General features: G+C 35.6%; 2 protein-coding genes across 2 annotated transcripts in view; both read right to left on the bottom strand.

The window, feature by feature from the left end:
* Positions 1–9456: 9456 nt before the first annotated feature.
* LOC149132500 (uncharacterized) overlaps positions 9457–19342 on the bottom strand; it is a 113766-nt gene continuing 103880 nt past the window's right edge. Inside the window, exon 7 of the mRNA XM_089363756.1 lies at positions 9457–10169. The gene's annotated coding sequence lies outside the window, so the exon portion shown is untranslated. The remainder of the gene's footprint in view (positions 10170–19342) is intronic.
* LOC149132501 (chemotactile receptor for terpenes 1-like) overlaps positions 19075–19342 on the bottom strand; it is a 1336-nt gene continuing 1068 nt past the window's right edge. The window contains exon 1 of the mRNA XM_089363987.1: positions 19075–19342. This exon is cut by the window's right edge and continues 1068 nt beyond it. Within this exon, the coding sequence (XP_089220113.1) occupies positions 19100–19342 (243 nt within the window). The 3' untranslated portion in view covers positions 19075–19099.

Raw genomic sequence — 19342 nt, 5'->3', positions numbered from 1 at the left:
TTTTGTTCTGATCTAACGAACCTGCATGTTTGTTTTCTCTAGATTTCCTTGTATGTCTCCACTATTTTGTTCTACACTTTGACCCTCCCCCCTCCCCCAGAAATCCTAAATCTTATTTTGGAACTTATGGGAGCAACTGTTTTTGAAGACACATATCGTTTTTGAATGCTCGAAAATAGGAGTAGATAGTAAAGCCGACAACAGTATGAATGGTCATTTGCTGTGTTCACTTGTACTGTTTTCCATTTTTCATCTCTGTTTGCGTATTTAACACCTTCGTTTTCTTATTTCATGTTGTTTACATATTTGGTGACGTCCTGTACACATATAGGCATATATATATATATATATATAGTTCAAAAAAACAATAACAAAAAAACAAAAAAACTACAAAGTGAGGACGTGATATGGATAGTATTATTGGACGCTCAGGAAAGGAAAGAGAGAGTGTATGTGTGTGTGTGTATGTGTGTGTATGTATGTATATATATATATATATATATATATATATATATATAGGCATATATATATATATATATATATATATATATATATATATATATATATATATATGTGTGTGTGTGTGTGTGTGTGTGTGTGTGTGTGTGTGTGTGTGTGTGTGTGTGTGTATGTGTGTGTATGTATGTATATATATATATATATATATATATATATATATATATATATATATATATATATATATACTAGCAGAAAGAACCATCATTGACTGGGTCGAAAGCAGGTGCAAAAATTGTACTATAAATATTGAAAATTATTCACTTAAATTGTATTGAAGCTGTATAAGACATATTTGTTAACTGTCATATAGCCAACTGATTTTAAACCTCACAACGAGAGATATTCAGCAACAGTACTTTGTAGTAAAGATTGTTTGCCTAGACAACATAGCAGTTCTGTTTTAGGACGAATGTTGCCTTAATTTAGCCCCAGGAGACATTCAGAGGTACACGATCCGTGTCTCTATATTTTCGAACAAGGGAATCTCGAACCCAAATCAGTTCAAAATAATATCTGTGTATCACGATTTCCAGGTTATTTCCCTTCATCAGCACAGAATAATTGTTCGGCTAGAGGTATATTCTTTATTACAGACACAAGGCCTAAACACAAAGGGGACATACACAGACATGCGGGGAAAAACAAGTAAAAATGAATAAATGAATATAATACAATTATATGAGACACCATCTCAGCCCAGTTCCGAGACGAAACCCTGACCTCCCTTTTCATTTCAACCACCCATTTCAACGGGAACCTTTTTATACAATTAAATCAAAAGTTCTTACAGTCTTTTTCTTTTTTTTTTTCCTTTTTGTATCGTTCTTTTTCTGAAACGAACTCACATCCATTTAAAGTTAATACCGTATATCTCCAGTAATTTATCATAGAATATTCCGTCCGGTACTTCATTTATGTCGACTACCATTTGGCTGTATTCCGCGTTTTCTTTTCAGTCTCCTATTATTTTCATTCTGTGTTCTGGCACCAATGCACTTAAAACCATTTTTCTTGTTTCTTTCCCTTCATCTCTGTCAGTTTTACATCTTTCCATTGTACTAACTTATCCACCACATCCTTTTTTTTCTTAACTTTTCAATAAAGCGCAAGCTAAACAAGTGGGAAGGTCGTTTCGCGGTTTTTTTGTATGACTGCTGTTCTTTTCTTCTTTTTTGTGTCGGAGGGGAATGGGTGTGTTTGGTGTCTGCAGGCGAAGGGTGGGTTTGATATGGGTGGGGTGGGTACGGGCTTAAGCTTTCCTTTTTACTCTTCCTTTGTTTTCTTCTCGTATCTTGCCTTCCATCTTCCTCATTTCTTTCGTCTATCTTTTTCCGGTTCCTTCTAAATTTAGCTACTTGCTAAATCTAATGCATTCTAAACGAATGGCTCTCTTAAGAGCGTGCCACCATCTATTATTAATGATGGCGCCACATAGTACCTTCTGTACTAATTCCTTAATCCGGGTACAGAAAGCTTCACAAGTCAAAACAGACTTGTTCATCTTCCAGTGCCCGGGTCCCTGTCTATGACATTTATCTATAAGCATCTCACACGTAACAAATTTGTGATCCGTGTAAGGTACAATGCAAAATTGTGGACAGCTAAAAGTATCGTTATTTCTATCTCCAACGAATGCCGTATCTATGTAAGATCTGCGTGAGCCGTCGTTATTACTCCACGTCCACTGTGGAAGGCTTGGCTCATCCAGTCTGTAACGGTCTACTAGATTATAGCTGTCTAGTAGACCCTTGAGGCCAGGATTTCTCTTCCTATCACTCCAGACACCCGTGCATCGAGGATAGTGTTAAAGTTTCCTAACAGGACTGCCATTTTCGATGTCGTTAGAAAGTGCTCTAGGTCTGGATAAAAACCAGACTGCCTACAATCCTTAAGAGCATAGACAGCTACCAACCTGAAGGACTGTTTATTTGCTCTTGTAAGTTAAATCTAGGACGAACAGCCTACATTCTGGTTTCAGAAAGACAGTACTTACCTGTAAGTCCAAGGTCATCCTAAGTAGGACCACCACGCTCTCCTCCTCCTAGTCGGCTAGGAGAAATAAATTTCTCATAGCCATTCATTCAGAAGAGACGAGAACGCTTGTGGTCCACTCATCTTGTGGTCCACTCAGTTATAATGGCCACATCTCGTGACCTGAGGTCGTTCAGGAAACAAGCTTATTTCCATTTCGACCCCAACCCACGCATATTTATGCACCCTAGCTTAATTGACATGATGAAATTTTAAAGAAAGGAATTACTGACAATTTAAGTTTGGGGAGGGGCTGCACAAATTCGCCCGCCTCCCCATCCTTTTCTTTTTCTGGTGTAGCTGTTGGGCTTTTCATTGGTGTGGCTGCCGAGCTTACAATTAATTTTCTCTCCACCACTTCAGTGCTAACATCTCGTATATCGTCCAGGTAACGCACTTTCTGGTCTCTCAGTAGGTTTTCGTCCATTATTGCAAATCTAATGCTTGTCGGTTTGTCTTTCAATATGTTGCACATGCGTTCCTTATGGTGTGCTCTAATTATTTTAGACAATACGTCATTTTTCTCTCTAAAGGCCACTGTTTTTTCGCGTGTTATTTTGGGAGGGTGGGATGATAAACGATTTTACCGTGGGGTTGGGGAATTTCATTGTGTGTGTCTGTTGCATGGTTTATTGATTTTTTTTGGATTGGGAAGGGGAGTCAGAGACATGTGTCAGTTTTCGTTTATGAGGAACTGTGGTAAAATCCATTTCTTTAGTTGTGACTTCTCCTCAGCTACTTTCTTTTCCTTCTTCTCTGAAGCGTTTTCCATTTTATATATTTTCGCTTTCACCTCCTTTCTAGCTTTTTGGGGAAGGGCCTTATTCTCTTTTTTCATTTGAGTGCACTTGGCGCAAACGTGAGCCTTTTTTTCACATTTGAAGTATCAGGACCTACGCCCCCTCCCCAGCGACTACTCGCATTGATAGCCCCTCCCCTACCAATACCCTATCGGGTAAATTTTCTAGGGTTTAATTCGCAGCATGGACTACCATTTCTAGTGTCTGGCCTTTCCAGTTTATTGCGTCCTTCTTTTTTCATCTCCAAGATTGACACCTTCTCCTTTACATCGTAAATCACAGCCGCTGTAACCCACATGACTTCATATCCTGCTGGGATTTCTCCGGCCGTAATGTTTGCAGTTCTGCGTCCCAAGTACGTAGGTAGCAACATTATCTCCTCGTTCTTTAGTGTCCTTGGCTACGTTATCCGTTTAGAACTGCGTTTCGACAGTCATCCTTCGCGTTCCACTGCTAGCGTAGCATACCTGATTCAACATTGCTGCCATGCACCTCTCCGCCACTTCGTTCTCGGCTTCCATAATTCGCTTTTCCTTCAGAGTGTAGATTTTATATACCAAGATTCTAGCATTAATTGCTTGTATCATTTCAGGAGGCTGAAACAGTCACGTTACCGCCTACTGCGGCCGAAAAACATGTTTTTTTCCCTGTGTTTCCTCATTGGCAGGGAAATCCTTTCGGGATGCAATGTTGAATTCCATCACAAAAATACTTTTAAAAATCTTTGTCACAAATGACAAATTTACAAATTATAACCACTCGGTGGCAAGCCTTCCTCTTCAACCCAATCTTGCTCTTCAGATGGCATCTGAAGTAAGATAGCAAAGCGGGGACAGAGAAGAAAGACCCTGTCACAAAATCTTCCATTTTAATCCTCCAAATACACTCTTTCAGTACTGCAACTGTGCTGTAAAAACAAACTTTACCTTTCTTTGAGAGTCCAGTTGGCAGTGTCGCCTTTATTATAGATCCAGCCGACAGCTGTACTCGTCCCAGATGCGACGACACGTGTTCAGCATCAATTATCAAGCTCAAAAGCTCCCGACATTGTACAAAAGCGTGCTGAACGGTTTCATCGTCCAGCCCGCATCTTGGACACATCGGTGACACTGACAAACCGTGCCTGGATGATTTATCGCGAACAGGTAATGCATTCCTGTACAACTGCCAGGTTAGAGATGTTGGGAAGTAGTCTTTGTACCCCGGCCAGAAAGTTTTTTGAACAGGTTGACAAGTTGGTTCTCATCGAACTCCTGAGCCACTCCTAGGACGTCATCGTTTTTACATCTACCAGCCCTCTATAGAACACCGGGATGTTATTCACGATGCCAGCCTTGTCCGTCTTGTGGATTTGTTTGGGTAGGGGTGGTGCTGCCAAATTCCTGTTCGAAATATGTTGTTTCAAAGTGACAACTAGTCACTGATATATAAATTCGAAAATTGCTAATTTTAAATCTCACAAGGAGGGATATTCGGCAACAGTACTTTGTAGTAAAGATTGTTTGCTAACATAACATGGCAGTCCTGGTTTAGGACGAACGTTGCTGTAATATATTGTTTTGAGCTGCAACAACGCGATCTTCAATATGAATCAATGCCAAGTTAATTGTGTTGGATATTTGTAGTCTTCTGATAAATCATTCTTATATTTGAGCCACAACGCTAACAGATTACTTACTTCGTAATTCATAAGAATTGATGTAAAATCTCTCCAAGACATACGAATGCGTGACACTGAAGCCTCAGCAATCATGCTATCCCACCGATTGTGATCTCCTAACAAATTTAAGGCGAAACAGGTTTTTCTATATGTACGAACAGTTTGACCATCAAGCGTTCTTAGGAAGGAGGAGGAATGCGGTATTTTTATTTCATGTAGAAGTATCCTCAAAAACAAACATTCATAGTTACTCGGATGCAGAGAGTAAGCTCTTCTGATTGTCGAATCAAATAATTCTAGACTTGGATGTCTCTCAACGTCAGCTCCTCATTATCTTATAGAAATATAAGAAACACACACACATACACACACACACATACACACACACGCGCGCGCGCACGCACACACACACACACACACACACACACACACACACACACACACACACACTCGCACACACAAATACTGCTCCCAACTATGCTCACCCCACAGTGTAAAACTGGCAGTGGTTCTTGAAGCAATCCAGTGAAGCTTCTTAATGTGACAGCTCTGCTAGTGAGAAGGGCTGAAACAGCTAAGTTTCTACAACGTTTACGCCTGTGCTCATCAAAACATATACAAGTTTGATCCTATAGCCAATCTTTCATTAAGTAAGCACTACAACGTTGTACTTAACGGTGGATTTTAGGCAAAATATCCACCTTTACATTCATAAGAATCTGAACTCATTTGGCATCTTATTACCATCAACCTGCATATGTAGATATGTATAGATACCTGCATATGTGCGCGCGAACATGTGTATGTATATGCATACCTACGTATGTATGCTCGTGTGTGTGTATATATACATAGTATCATAAATTACTAGAGGTGAATATGGACTTAATTAATCATGGGCTTGCATACGATTGCGAATTTTTCGCAAACTTCTATACGTTATGTTAATTTCTGTATACAATACCCTATCCGTACGTTTGTATTAATGTGTTGTCTTAGCATTTATACAATACAATTATATATTAATGGAAAGGAACAGAAGTAGCTTATCAGTTGACCGTGACATCATGGTTACATCAAACTTTTACCCCTAAATATGTATGCAAAATTAACTTTTACATATATATATATATATATATATATATATATATATATATATATATATATATATATATATATATATATATATATATATACAATGTATGTAAGGTGGGAAGTCGACAAAATTACATTCACTTGTTTGAGAACACGTAAACATCATATTAGAGTTATACTATGGCTCTATTATTATTGACATCATATTTACTTCCTATATAAACTCATATCATATAAGATAAAGTCCTACACAGAATTCAAGGGGTGCATCCGACGTAATACTGTGAGGCTCTTGTGATTAAATGACTATATTCAGCATTCTAAAGGCCAAACTTTATGTACAGATATATTTTACACCAAAAAATTTTATCATTCAGCCTTTCTGGATTTTCAGTTACATAGACAACTTAACTTACATTACTCTTATAATTGATTACAATGTAGACTGATAGATACGTCTATATTGATGACTGTGTAGCCAAAAATTTCTCGGTTCCCTATCTTGGGTATCGAACATGTATCAACCTGACTGCAAAGTAAAATTGCTAAACGTATATTCTTTTGTGGTCATCGCTGTCATTAAATTGCATTATAATAATTGATTGTCAACAAAGATAATCGTCGTCATTGTCTTTGCCTCTGTGACTGTATTATTTCCATGCAATTACTCGCGTCAATCTCATGGGAAAATAAGCACTTCCATGTATTATCAAGGTAACAATATATTATACATTAAGAATAATGTGGCAATATTACATATATATTTACTTAATGCACATACGCATACACAAATACAGTTACACACACATACATACTTACATACACACATACGTGTGAGTGTATATATATTATTAATTTAAAACGAAGGCGTAAGATGCGTGATATATGGACTGCTACCGAACACTAGTTTTTCCAGTTTATCTGTCACTGCCCGAGGGAGATTTTATCTCCCGCGGGCAAAAATCCATTTCGACACCCAAATCCCGATAAAAGCCCCGTAGTTAAAATGGGGAAGTGGACAATGCTCCGTAAGTTATACTTTTCGGTTATTATCCGTTTTTTTTTTATTTTGCGATTTTTTTAGTCGAATAATAATAATAATAGTAGTAATAATAATAATAATAATAATAATAACAATAACAATATTTAGTCAGGAGAGATGTTAGCGTTTAATACATTGTTGTTAAGCAGGTCGTGTCGATAATTTTTTGGTGAATTTGTTCGTTCATTTTTGGGAATTAGGAATGGTACACCATCAACTAGCCAAGATGGAATTATACTAGGATGTTGCAAAACATTATTGTAATGTTTTATTAGCAGTTCATGGCTCTCTGGAAGGCATTCAACCAGAAGTTAGGAATTTTATCCTTTCCTGGAGACGTCAATTTGCTTGACCTCCTGAGAGAAGATCTTACATCTCTACACTGAAACCCTCTCACTTTTGCTCTCCCAAGGAGTCTAACCCTGTAGATATTCTATCAATCCAAGGGGCATTTTCATTGTGTGTTTTTTGTTCTGCCCAAATTTTATTGCAAAATTCCAGCACTTCTTTTGATGGGATAAACTTTACTGTAACAGGTATTTTCCTTATCTTCCTGTAGAAATGTTTTGGGTTATTTTTGAACATCTTGCTGTCCTTGAAGAATCTGAAGCGCTTTTCATACGTTGCTATGCGGACAGCTTTAGCAGATACCTTTTGCTTGATGGTTTCTATGGTGGTATCAATGTCAAAAATGGTTTACATATTATATTTTGTTCATTAAATTTCGTGTTTTTGTAGGTTTGAATAGTCATATAAAACTTAAAGGTTTTTTAAACATTCTAGGTCAGACCTAAGTAGCTTAATTTGGTATCAGATACGCCCTTGCCAAGAAGGTTTTTGTGGAAATGTTGTCATTTTCTAATGTTTTAACCTCATAGAATCGTTGAAATTTTCACGGATGCATAGTACAGATGGTTGAGATCTGTAATATTAGCATCAATACCTGAAATTATATCCCCAAGTCCCAGTTGGATTTTACCTGTTATTTTCGGTTTTTAGTTAGAATTGCGAATGTTTGGGAGAGTGTGGCGTTCAATCATACTTGTTTCTTTAATTTTCAGCCATTCAAACATGATTTGATGTTTTAGAATATGTAGTTCTGTTGGGTCAATTGCTGTGTGACTTTCTTCATCTATTTGATTTTCATCTGTCTTAGTGCTTGTGGTTGGTTCATAGAGTATTTCACTTTGCCTATCAGTTACATTAACTCTTTCAATCATTATTGCATTTTCCTCAGACCTAGGCTGGTCTATAATTATTTCCTCCGTAGTATCTTCTATAGCTGCAGCTTCGTTCCTTTTATAACTCACTGATTTTTAAAATTTGGTCAATCTCTAATTTAGTTAGTACTTTCTTTTTCATAATATTTCCTCTGACGTTGGCAAATTTGTTACCGTGTATGTAGGGTCTTACTTCAAGGTATTTCTGTCTCCAGTTTAAGTAGGTCTATAGTGTATTATATTTATTTGTGGGGAAATATATTTCATGATAGAAGGCCGTAAGAACTTCTTTATTATTTGCTCTAGACCTTTTTTCATTCTTTCTTTTTTATTTTTGGTTATTTGATGACGAGCATGGATGACCATCTTTTGGAATATTCCGGTTGTGGGATACTTCCAGCTTCTGTGTTACGCGAAAACTTCAAGCAGTAGCTGATTTTTCGAATTGAATCTGGTTCATCATTCGAGTACGTCGTCCTTGGTGTTCCGGATTACGAACAAACCGGTGTGTTTTTTGTTTTGTTATCATTGAGGCATGACAAGCTTGGACGTTGACATTAGTGGACGGATCTGTTTATTTCGGGTTAATTTTGTGAGAACCACCGTCTCCGATTTCTCTGCATGTATTATTTTTTGTTAATATATTTAACTCTGGGCAGAGTTTTTTTTATGCTACTTTAAATCTTATGTTTCATTCTATCTGTGATACTTCAGAAGCTAAAAAAATAGTTTGGTTTTGTTCTGTTTGTTCTGTTTTTTTTTTGTTTTTGCTTCGTTTGTGACACGTGCTTTCATATGCGTGTATGCGTGTCCTGTAAATTTTACGTAGTTGTGTAAACATTGGGACGTTTGTATAGTCCCTTGCGTATTAAAATGTATATATGATTGTGTAGACTTTCCAGTGTATGCGTAATTACTCAGTGTATGCGTAATTACTCAGTGTATGCGTAATTACTCAGTGTATGCGTAATTACTCAGTGTATGCGTAATTACTCAGTGTATGTACTTACTGTTTTGCTCCTTGTATATTTTTATTTTGCGACAAATAAGAAAATGGAGAGGAAATAAAACAACATACATCATCCGGTAGAGATTCCAGTGTGTCTATTTATTCCAAAGCATAAGAAAGTATTGGAAGAAAATATACAAATGTAGGAACTATGTGTGACACATACATGTATTAATATTACAGGAAAGAGCAAAATATCAGTTCCTTACGGCCGTTTCAGCCAACGGTCATCGAAATCCTCTATGCCAATACATATAATAAACAGTTAACAATAGGTACAGTGTATTTGTCATTATTAAAAATAGCAGAAAAAGAATCCGAGCAGACATGAGACTGTGACAGAGGTATAACTTATTAAAATGAATTAGGTATAGGAAGAGGAAATACGCTACAAATTTCTCGTGATGTATTCCAGGATCCATGTTACTTCGTCCAATGGTGGATAGGTGAGTATATTCGTTTTTGGGAAGAGTTTTTTGGAAGGATGAATTTAGGTAGTAGTTCGCATTATGTTTATATAGAAATTCACGTTATGTTTACATAGAAATACAGTGGTGGACTTTAAGTTTTGGAGCCAAATGAATGTGAGCCCGTTATGGGAAAATCTGGTATATAAGTGTACTTATGAGCGTAAGGAACCAGGTGGTGACTAGAGTGCGATGTTAGTGTTAGTTAGTTTTTTGCTGATCAACAAGTCTCTGAATCGCTTTGTTTCGTGGGGTGGGGTCATGGTCAATCCTACAGTCTAATTGGTCAGCTACTTTCTTGAAAACCATGACATGGTTCCGGTTCGCTGATGGTTAACCGATAAGACAAAAACAAATCAAATATATATATAAACCATTGCCAGTATGGGTAAGTAAAAGAGCAAAATAGATTTAAAAACAAATAAATATGTAAGTGCCATAACTAAAATAACAGTACAAAGGGAAGAGGATCCTAAAGGACAGCATAAGAAAAAAAATAGTTTAAACGTATAAAAATATAAAACATATACCTATCTACGGGGGGAATGTACTGTATATAGTTAAACGTAATATAGGAGTTGGATAGGGGATTCATTGTTGTCGGAAGGCAGAAGGAAGATTTCGTGAATAGGGACCAAAGTGGACCGGACCGGAAGGGTAGTGGTTGTTTGTTTTGCTAACTTATAGTTATTCAGTGATAAAGCTTGTAGAATATTAGATATAAAGTATTAGAGGAATGGTCCTGTATTTTTTCTCGCCCTTTTTAAGCCTAGCTAGGCTCATGGGCCCGGTTTCCCGGCTTCTATGGCGTATATATTCCTCCCCGCTGGACGGGACGCCAGTCCATCGCAGCGTTACTCAAGAAACAGGAAGAAAGAGTGAGAAAAAGCTGGAGCGAAAGAGTACAACAGGGGTCGCCACCACCCCATGTCGGAGCCTCGTGGAGCTTTTAGTGTTTTCGCTAATAAACACACACAACGCCCGGTCTGGGTACTGTGTTATAGTATTAAATTATTAAGTTAAGTGTTATATTTATAAACTTTAGTTTGAATCTGGAATACGAAGATTTCAGTGTCTTTGTGTCTCAATCTGGGAAAAGTACAATCTGAGGACAGGTACCGAGAGTGTTAAACATCAAACATACAATCAGCATTACGGTATTTGGAGTGATCACTAGTGACGGCGATGTTATGCTTCCATTCATCTCCACACGCAGCCAAAGATTCAATGCCGAGGTCTACACCAAGTGCCTGCAAGTGTTAGTTCTTCCTGGTTCAAGAGGGTGGCAGCTGGAAGTCCCTATATCAGGCAGCAGGACTCTCCACCATGCCATACAAACAAGAGAACCCAGTCATGACAGTCAGACAATTTGTGCGATCAGATCACACCTAATATCTGGTTACCTAATTCCCCAGAGTGCAACCCCATTCATTATTACATGTGAGGTGCAGTTGAACGAGAAACCAACAAAACTGCTTGTAACGCCAAATATTAACTGAAGGTGAAGATTATAGTAGCATTCACCACCTTAAACAACGAGAAAGTCCAGAAGAGTTGCAGGAGATTCCAAAGTCATCTGGAGGTCAAAATTGAAGCAAATGGCGATTTTATTGAATTATATACTCTTTAGTATTTCAAGATATTTTTATGTAGTTTTGGTAAATATATCTGTTAAAATGAGATGTCAATGTTATTTTCATTTCTACGTAATTTACTCGAAAATGTATTCGCCGCACCCTGCACATGCACTCTAATAATGCAGATTTTCCTAATCCCCCACCCTCAGACTATATCCAGTACATCTTTCCTTCAACATTAGATTCGGATCCATCTGGGCAGGAAGCAAGACTCATCCAACACAGCAACGTCAGCTCGTATATATATATATATATATATATATATATATATATATATATATATATATATATATATATATGAACATACATACAGTTATATATACTCAAACACACATATATATAGTTATATTTATATATATATATACATATATATATATATATATATATATATATATATATATATATGTGTGTGTGTGTGTGTGTGTGTGTGTGTGTGTGTGTGTTTATCTATATATACGTTTATATATATATATATATATATATATATATATATATATATATATATGTATGTATGTATGTATATACATATATATATACATATATGAGAGATACTTAGAAAACTTAGAATAGTTTCGGCTAGAATTGACCCAGGCCGTGACTATCGTAATTATGCCACATGGAAAAACATTTCAGGAAATATCATTTACGAAAAACAATTTCAATGATTCTTCGGCACCAAGGTCTTTCTGCGTAAAGAATTAATGACCTGCAGAGATATATCCGGATCTAGTTGCTCCATATGGAACTTGTCGGAGATAACTTTTCTGAGCACCGTCTCAATGTTTTGAGATGTCTCCTTCTCTCTTGTGACTTGGAATGATGTTAAAGGGAGCTGGACCATCTAAGGTGAAATAGATCTGCCTTAGTGCTGCGTTGTGTTCTGACACCAGCACCATTTTCATAGATGACGGATAGCAAGGGGATCGTGTTTTATGTGAATTTTAAAATGGATGAAAACATTTGAGCAATGCTGTTGGAATATTTTCCATTTAATACAGATGAATTAGTGCTCACGGCGATGTTGCAGAGAATAAAATTTGAGTTTCTCTATGTCAATAACGGCCTTCTGGCAACCGTCTTCCTGTAGTATTAATTACAATGTGCAAGAAAATATACGTATATGTTTGTTTTAATATATATGTTCTGCATAATACTATACAGTTGTAAATTCACAAAGTCGTGCCAATACAGAAAGCTATCTCATCAGATAAGAAGAATATATTGGCTACAACAGCTTGACTGTAATTATACAAAATTCACTGTTTATATTTACAATGTATGGACTGACAGAATTGGAACAAATTACATTGGTTTCGTCAGGGAAAGCAATAAAACTGAACAAGATGTTGCCAAATAGAACTACATATGAAAAGAACATAACGGCATTAAAAATAGATGAGAATTAATAGAAACGCTGGTTAATCACCTGCTTGGTATAAATTCATCTGAATATCTAGCTACAAAGTTTCTGGCTATCATCCAAGAGGGAAAAGGCCGACGATATCAACTGACATTAAGTAGATGTATATGTAGACTTTCTAATTTAGGTGGAATTTAAAATAGTTGCATGAGATATGATTATATAACTATCAAGCTTATAGTTACGTAGACAAATGATGGCCATACCCTCAGATTTTGTCTTATGTGTATTTGGAGGAGAAGATTTTAAAGAGAGAGATAGAGAGATAGATAAAAAGAGAGAGAGAGAAATAATGAGAGACAGAGAGATAAAAAGAAATGATGTTGCAACGTTTTGCAACGGATATGTGAATGCACTTTGCGTTTACTTATGACTTTTGCTATGAATTCACAACGTATATTTTCTTTGTTTACTTTTGTTTATTTTTTTTTCTACTCTAGGTACACAGCCCGAAATTTTTGGGTAGTGGGCCCAGTCGATTAGATCGATCCAAGTATGCAACTGGTACTTAATTTATTGACCCCCCAAAAGGATGAACGGCAAAGTCGACCTCGGTGGAATTTGAACTTAGAACATGAAGACAGAAGAAATAAGGCTAAGCATTTCACCCGGCGTGCTAACGTTTCTCGCAGCTTACCGTAATGCTACGAAGTCACAATGGTGACACAGATGATTTTGTTGTTGTCTGGAATTGTGAAAATGTGTCTGTTGATTCCAAGACAAAATTCTTTTATTGCTCTGTTTCTTCAACCTAAATTGTTTGGATGTATCATGACACAATTTATGCCACGACGATTAATCTAAGCATCGACGTTCCCAAGATGTCAAATTAGTTGTAGATACTTTCGTGATTGCTGCAACTTATTCTTTTACCTATAGACAGATCGTTCTTTATCACGCGAAAACGGCTCCGCGAATTGCTTCCATACTTGTGATGCATGAATCATTTCACCTCGTCCCTTGATTTCTTTTATTACAAATAAATAATATTGCTATAGATATATGATTCACTTCTTTAAAAATGTTTCTCAATGTCAACTTCCGTTATTGACGAACCAACGACAAAAAGCTTCATTCTCTATTTTAACGTTTTCATTTCAAGTTTTAATTCATTACTTGCAAACAATTACGACAAATTACTGAAAGAAATATGTACTAAGTTCACAAATTTAAATATTCCGTCCAAGGGCTTTTATTTATACGACTTTTCCATTTCATGTTTCTTTCATTAATTGTTCGCAATATTCTTTCTCTCCCTGTCTCTTTCTCACACACACACATGTCAATTACACACGCACACGTGTGTTTTTGCAAGTACGTTTATATACATTTATGTATGTGTGTGTGTTTGTCTCTGTGTGCGTGTGTGAGAGAGAGAGAGAGTGAGTCAAATGTTGCGTTGTCATATATACGTACATGCATAAATACATATCCACACATCTTTCTTGTATGTATGTGTGCGTGTGTGTGAGAGCGAGAGGGACGGAGAAACACACAGAGAGTGATGTTTAAGTGATATTCGCTTTCTGTCTCTCTCATACACACACACAAACACACACAAAAAAAGATTATGCATATTTATTTATGTATGTTCGTATACATGACAACACAGCCCTTCTCATTCTCTCTCTCTCTCTCTCTCTCTCTCTCTCTCTCTCTCTCTCTCACACACACACACACACACACACACACACACGCCTAAACTTCTTCCAGAACAACGGTGTGCATATGATATGATATATATTTTTTTGACTAATATTTTTAGCGAAAAAGTTCGCTGTTTAACATTCGGTGGGAATATTTAAATCTACAGAAAAATGAGTCTGGTATTGTTAATAAGGCTTGTGAAAGGTTTACACTAGAAGAATTAACGCCAGATATGTTCTAGTGCCTAATATTCGTTAACGGGCTTGTGGCAACGGAAGACGCAGAAATTAGAGAAAGAATATTATCAAAGTTAAATCAAGATGTGATACTAACCTTGCAGAAAGTGGCTGAGGAATGCCAACAAATAATGAACCTTCGAGGAGATACAAGAAAAATAGAAGTCAATAATGATAAGAATAATAATGTACAAACGTGTAAAGAAAGTACAGAAACAAAAAAAATATCAATCCAAAACCGTGCTATAGTTACGGAGACCTGCATTTTAAGAAAGATTGCCCCTTTAAAGATAAAAAATGTTCTATGTGCGGTAAAATTGGGCATAGACAGTCGAAAGTTTTAAGAAAAATATAAAACCGAAGATAGTCTACTCAGCAAAAATAAATTATACCATACAAAACCGAAAATTTTGTATCGGAAGAAATAAATCGTTTTCAGACAAAAATGCAATTAGATACCGGTTCAGAAGTATCGATAATTAATACAGCAGCATGGATTGAGATAGGAACGCCGGTATACAAAAATACTACTAGGATAGTTCACAGCGTGTCAGGGGAACGAGTTCAATTCTTGGGCAAAATTTCGCAAAAAATAAAACTTTAAAAAATAATGCGGAAATGTAAAATAATGGTATGTAAAACTACAATGAAGCTCTTCACGACAGATTTAAAAAACATCCTCAAACAACCCTTATTCATGGAGCCTTTGAGCGGAACGGGCTACTCAACCAGAAGAAAATTTTAACTGGGCCTCATCTGAAAGATTATGTACTGTTTATCTTTGTATGAGATTCCTCGCACATATGGTTATGAGTCATGTATCTGGTGTGCCCTTATCAGGCGAGTAGTCATGATGGGTATACTGGGCTTTGAATACTTTAGCCGTGTCACTTTGATGGTATGCATTGCTCTCTCAATCAATCAATCAATCAATAATAATTATAATTATAATAATAATAATAATAATAATAATAATAATAATAATAATAATAATAATAATAATAATAAGCCCTTACCCATCAATGGTTAATGGCCTCTGGCTTGAAATCAGAAACAGAGGGGTTTATCATAGCAGCCCAAAATCAATGCCTACCTACAAAGAATTACCAGGCCAACATATTAAAGAACGGCAGCTCCCCATTATGTCGTATATGCCAACAACAAAATGAGACCATTGATCATGTTGTCTTCATGTGCAGTTTGCTTGCACCTACAGAGTATCTCAACAGGCATGATAGAGCTGCACAATATATTCACTGGGTAATATGCAAAAACCTGGACTTGCCCCATGATAAAAACTGGTGGGAACAAAAACCACCCCCAGTACTTGAAAATGCTCACATCGCACTCCTCTGGAACTTCACCATTCAAACTGACAGAAAGATAGATGCAAATAGGCCAGACATCATACTGAAAGACTTCAGACAAAAATCATGCCTCCTCCGTGATATGACTGTCCCAATCGATATAAACGTATCTGTCAAGACCTACCAAAAACTGAGCAAATATAAAGATCTTGGAAAGAAATTAGCAAAATGTGGGACCTGAAGACTAAAACAATACCTATTTTCATTGGTGCCCTGGGAATGACAGCGAAACGGGCTGATTACTACCTAGCTCAGATACCGGGAAACCCCAAATGGCTGAAGTTCAAAAGATACTGCTCATGGAAACTGCCCATATCCTACGTAAATTACTGTCTATGTGATCTCAAATTTTAAAACAAACACATAATTTTCTTATGGTTTCTTAAACATTCTCTAGAACAACACTATGTACAAATCCAAATATATGGTACCCTAGGCATAACACCTACATGAACTTCTAACTTGTTCTCTCTTGAGGTCTCTGAGTGAGACTTGGATCCAACTTGTACAAATGCAAAACAAAAGTCAAACATAAAATAATAATAATAATAATAATAATAATAATAATAATAATAATAATAATAATAATAATAATAATAATAATAATAATAACATCGGCAAAAAATGTCTTCGGAATGAAAACCCAGGGCTGGGTTCAAAATTGTATCAGGACACCTGAACAAGGCTGGAGAGTAAATTAGCCCAAACGTTGTGGTAAGAACAAACAAGATGGGGACACGTATCCGTCTAATGTTGATAATGAAAATAATCTACAGAATTCCTCATCTCAAAAATATAGAACAGCTTCCAAAAGATGTGGCATCTTAAAGAGAGAGCTGTTATTGTTATTGTGGGTGCGTCCCGGTGAGTGATTGCAAGAAACATGCACATTAAATGTAACTACTACTACTGCTATTAATAATAATAATAATAATAATAATAATAATAATAATAATAATAATAATAATAATAATAATAATAATAATAATAACAATAATAATAATAATAATAATAATAATAATAATAATAATAATAATAATAATAATAATAATAATAATAATAGTAATAATAATAATAATAATAATAATAATAATAATAATAATAATAATAATAATAATGATGATGATGATGATAAAAATAATAATAATAGAGAATTTAAGGCCAATAGATTAGATATAGTTGTCAAAGATCATGAAGGAAAAAAATGCTTTCTAATTGATGTATCAATACCAGCAGATGACAACGTTTCCCTAAAAGAAATGGAGAAACTTTCAAAATAAAAAGACCTGGAAATAGAGGTAACTCGAATGTGGATTCTAAAAACACAAACAATTCCTTTCATAGTAGGTGCCTTAGGTATAATAAAAACATATTCAGACAAATACATAACAAAAACACCAGGACTTACAAATATATATAACATACAGAAAATTGCACTACTGGGCATTGCACACATCCTACGCAAAACACTTTCAATAAAGTAACCATAAGAGCATCACAGCAAACCACAACACATACCCAAGGCACACAGAGCTGCGCTCGGTAGTGAAGTGAAAGCACGTTATAAAAATAAAACTACTGAATAAAAATACTGAATAATAATAATAATAAAAATAATAATAATAATAATAATAATAATAATAATAATAATAATAATAATAATAATAATAATAATACACCGGTTAAGATGTCGGCATTTTCACATCAAACTGCCGACGAGTGGTATAATCACCATCTTAAGGTTGCAACGGGATGTTGTTCTGAAAGACCAAAACAATAAAGTGTGTTTGATCGCCATGGAAATTATGTTTTTAGAATGATACCTCCGTTTATATCCATGCAAATAGTGCAAAAGGTTATTTTAAGGGGAATGTCACACATATGAGAATGATTATCATGAGAATGATTACCATGAGAATGATTACCACGCATGTAATTTTATACACCTTTCCTAAACGAACAATCCTAAATGAACAATCTCATGTGTATGTTTTAAAGACATTCATCAAGAAATGGAAACAAAAATTGAAAGGAAAAGATAATAGTAATAATAATAATAATAATAATGATGATGATGATGATGATGATGATGATAACAATTTGGGGAAAGGGATAACGTCAATTACATCGACCCCAGTGCGAAACTGGTTCCTATTTAATCGACCCTGATAGGATGAAAAGCAAAGTCGACCTCGGCGGAATTTGAATTCAGAACGTAGTGGCAGACGAAATACCGCTAAGCATTTCGCCCGAGGCGTGCTAGCGATTCTGCCAGCACGCCGCCTTAATAATAATAATAATAATAATAATAATAATAATAATAATAATAATAATAATAATAATAATAATAATAACAACAACGACAGCAAGAAGAAGAAGAAGAAGAAGAAGAAGAAGAAGAAGAAGAAGAAGAAGAAAAAGAAGAAAAAGAAAAAAAGAAGAAGAAGAAGAAGAAGAAGAAGAAGAAGAAGAAGAAGAAGAAGAAGAAAAAGAAGAAGAAGAAGAAGAAGAAGAAGAAGAAGAAGAAGGACTTTAAAATTTGGTACAAGGCCAAAATTCCGGAGTGGGGTCGGTCTATAACATTAAGCCAATATGTTTTTTTTTTTTTTTTTTTTAACCGAATCTGAAAGGATGAAAAGCAAAGTCATCATCGGGGAAATTTGAGCTCAGAACGTAGAATCGAATGAAATGCCGTTAAGCAATTTGCTTGACCTGCTGACGATTCTGCCAGTTCGCTACCTTAATAATGATAACAATAATCACAACAACAATAACGACAAAATGAGCAACAACCACAACAGCAAGAAAAATGGTTATAATAGTTATTATAACAGTAAGAATAATAACAATTAACAGTAAACATTTGGATGTATGTAACTAGTGATACACAACATAAAGTATTTAATATGCGACACTTAATGTTACTCTGAACGTTTTATAAGGAATGATCTAAGCAATGGAATTCAAAATTATACCTATTATTAAAAAGAGCAACGTGAAGAAGACCAAGCAGAATTTATCAATATATCTATATTGAAAAAATTTTAAATGTTTGCAATTTTTCTTCATCGAGCCCCTTTCAACGAACCATTTCTTATTCAAGTGTTTGTTACATGTTTCACTTTTATCTACGTCTCCATTCGATGATATAGTTCGTTCAGTCATTTGGCATTGATCCTCGCACTTTTGGTA

This window comes from Octopus bimaculoides, chromosome 15 (genome assembly GCF_046866305.1).
Source record: "Octopus bimaculoides isolate indiv1 chromosome 15, ASM4686630v1, whole genome shotgun sequence".
In the NCBI taxonomy this organism is placed as follows: Eukaryota; Metazoa; Mollusca; class Cephalopoda; order Octopoda; family Octopodidae; genus Octopus; species Octopus bimaculoides.
Note: the sequence above shows the minus strand (reverse complement) of the source record. Positions and strands in the feature narration are given on the sequence as shown.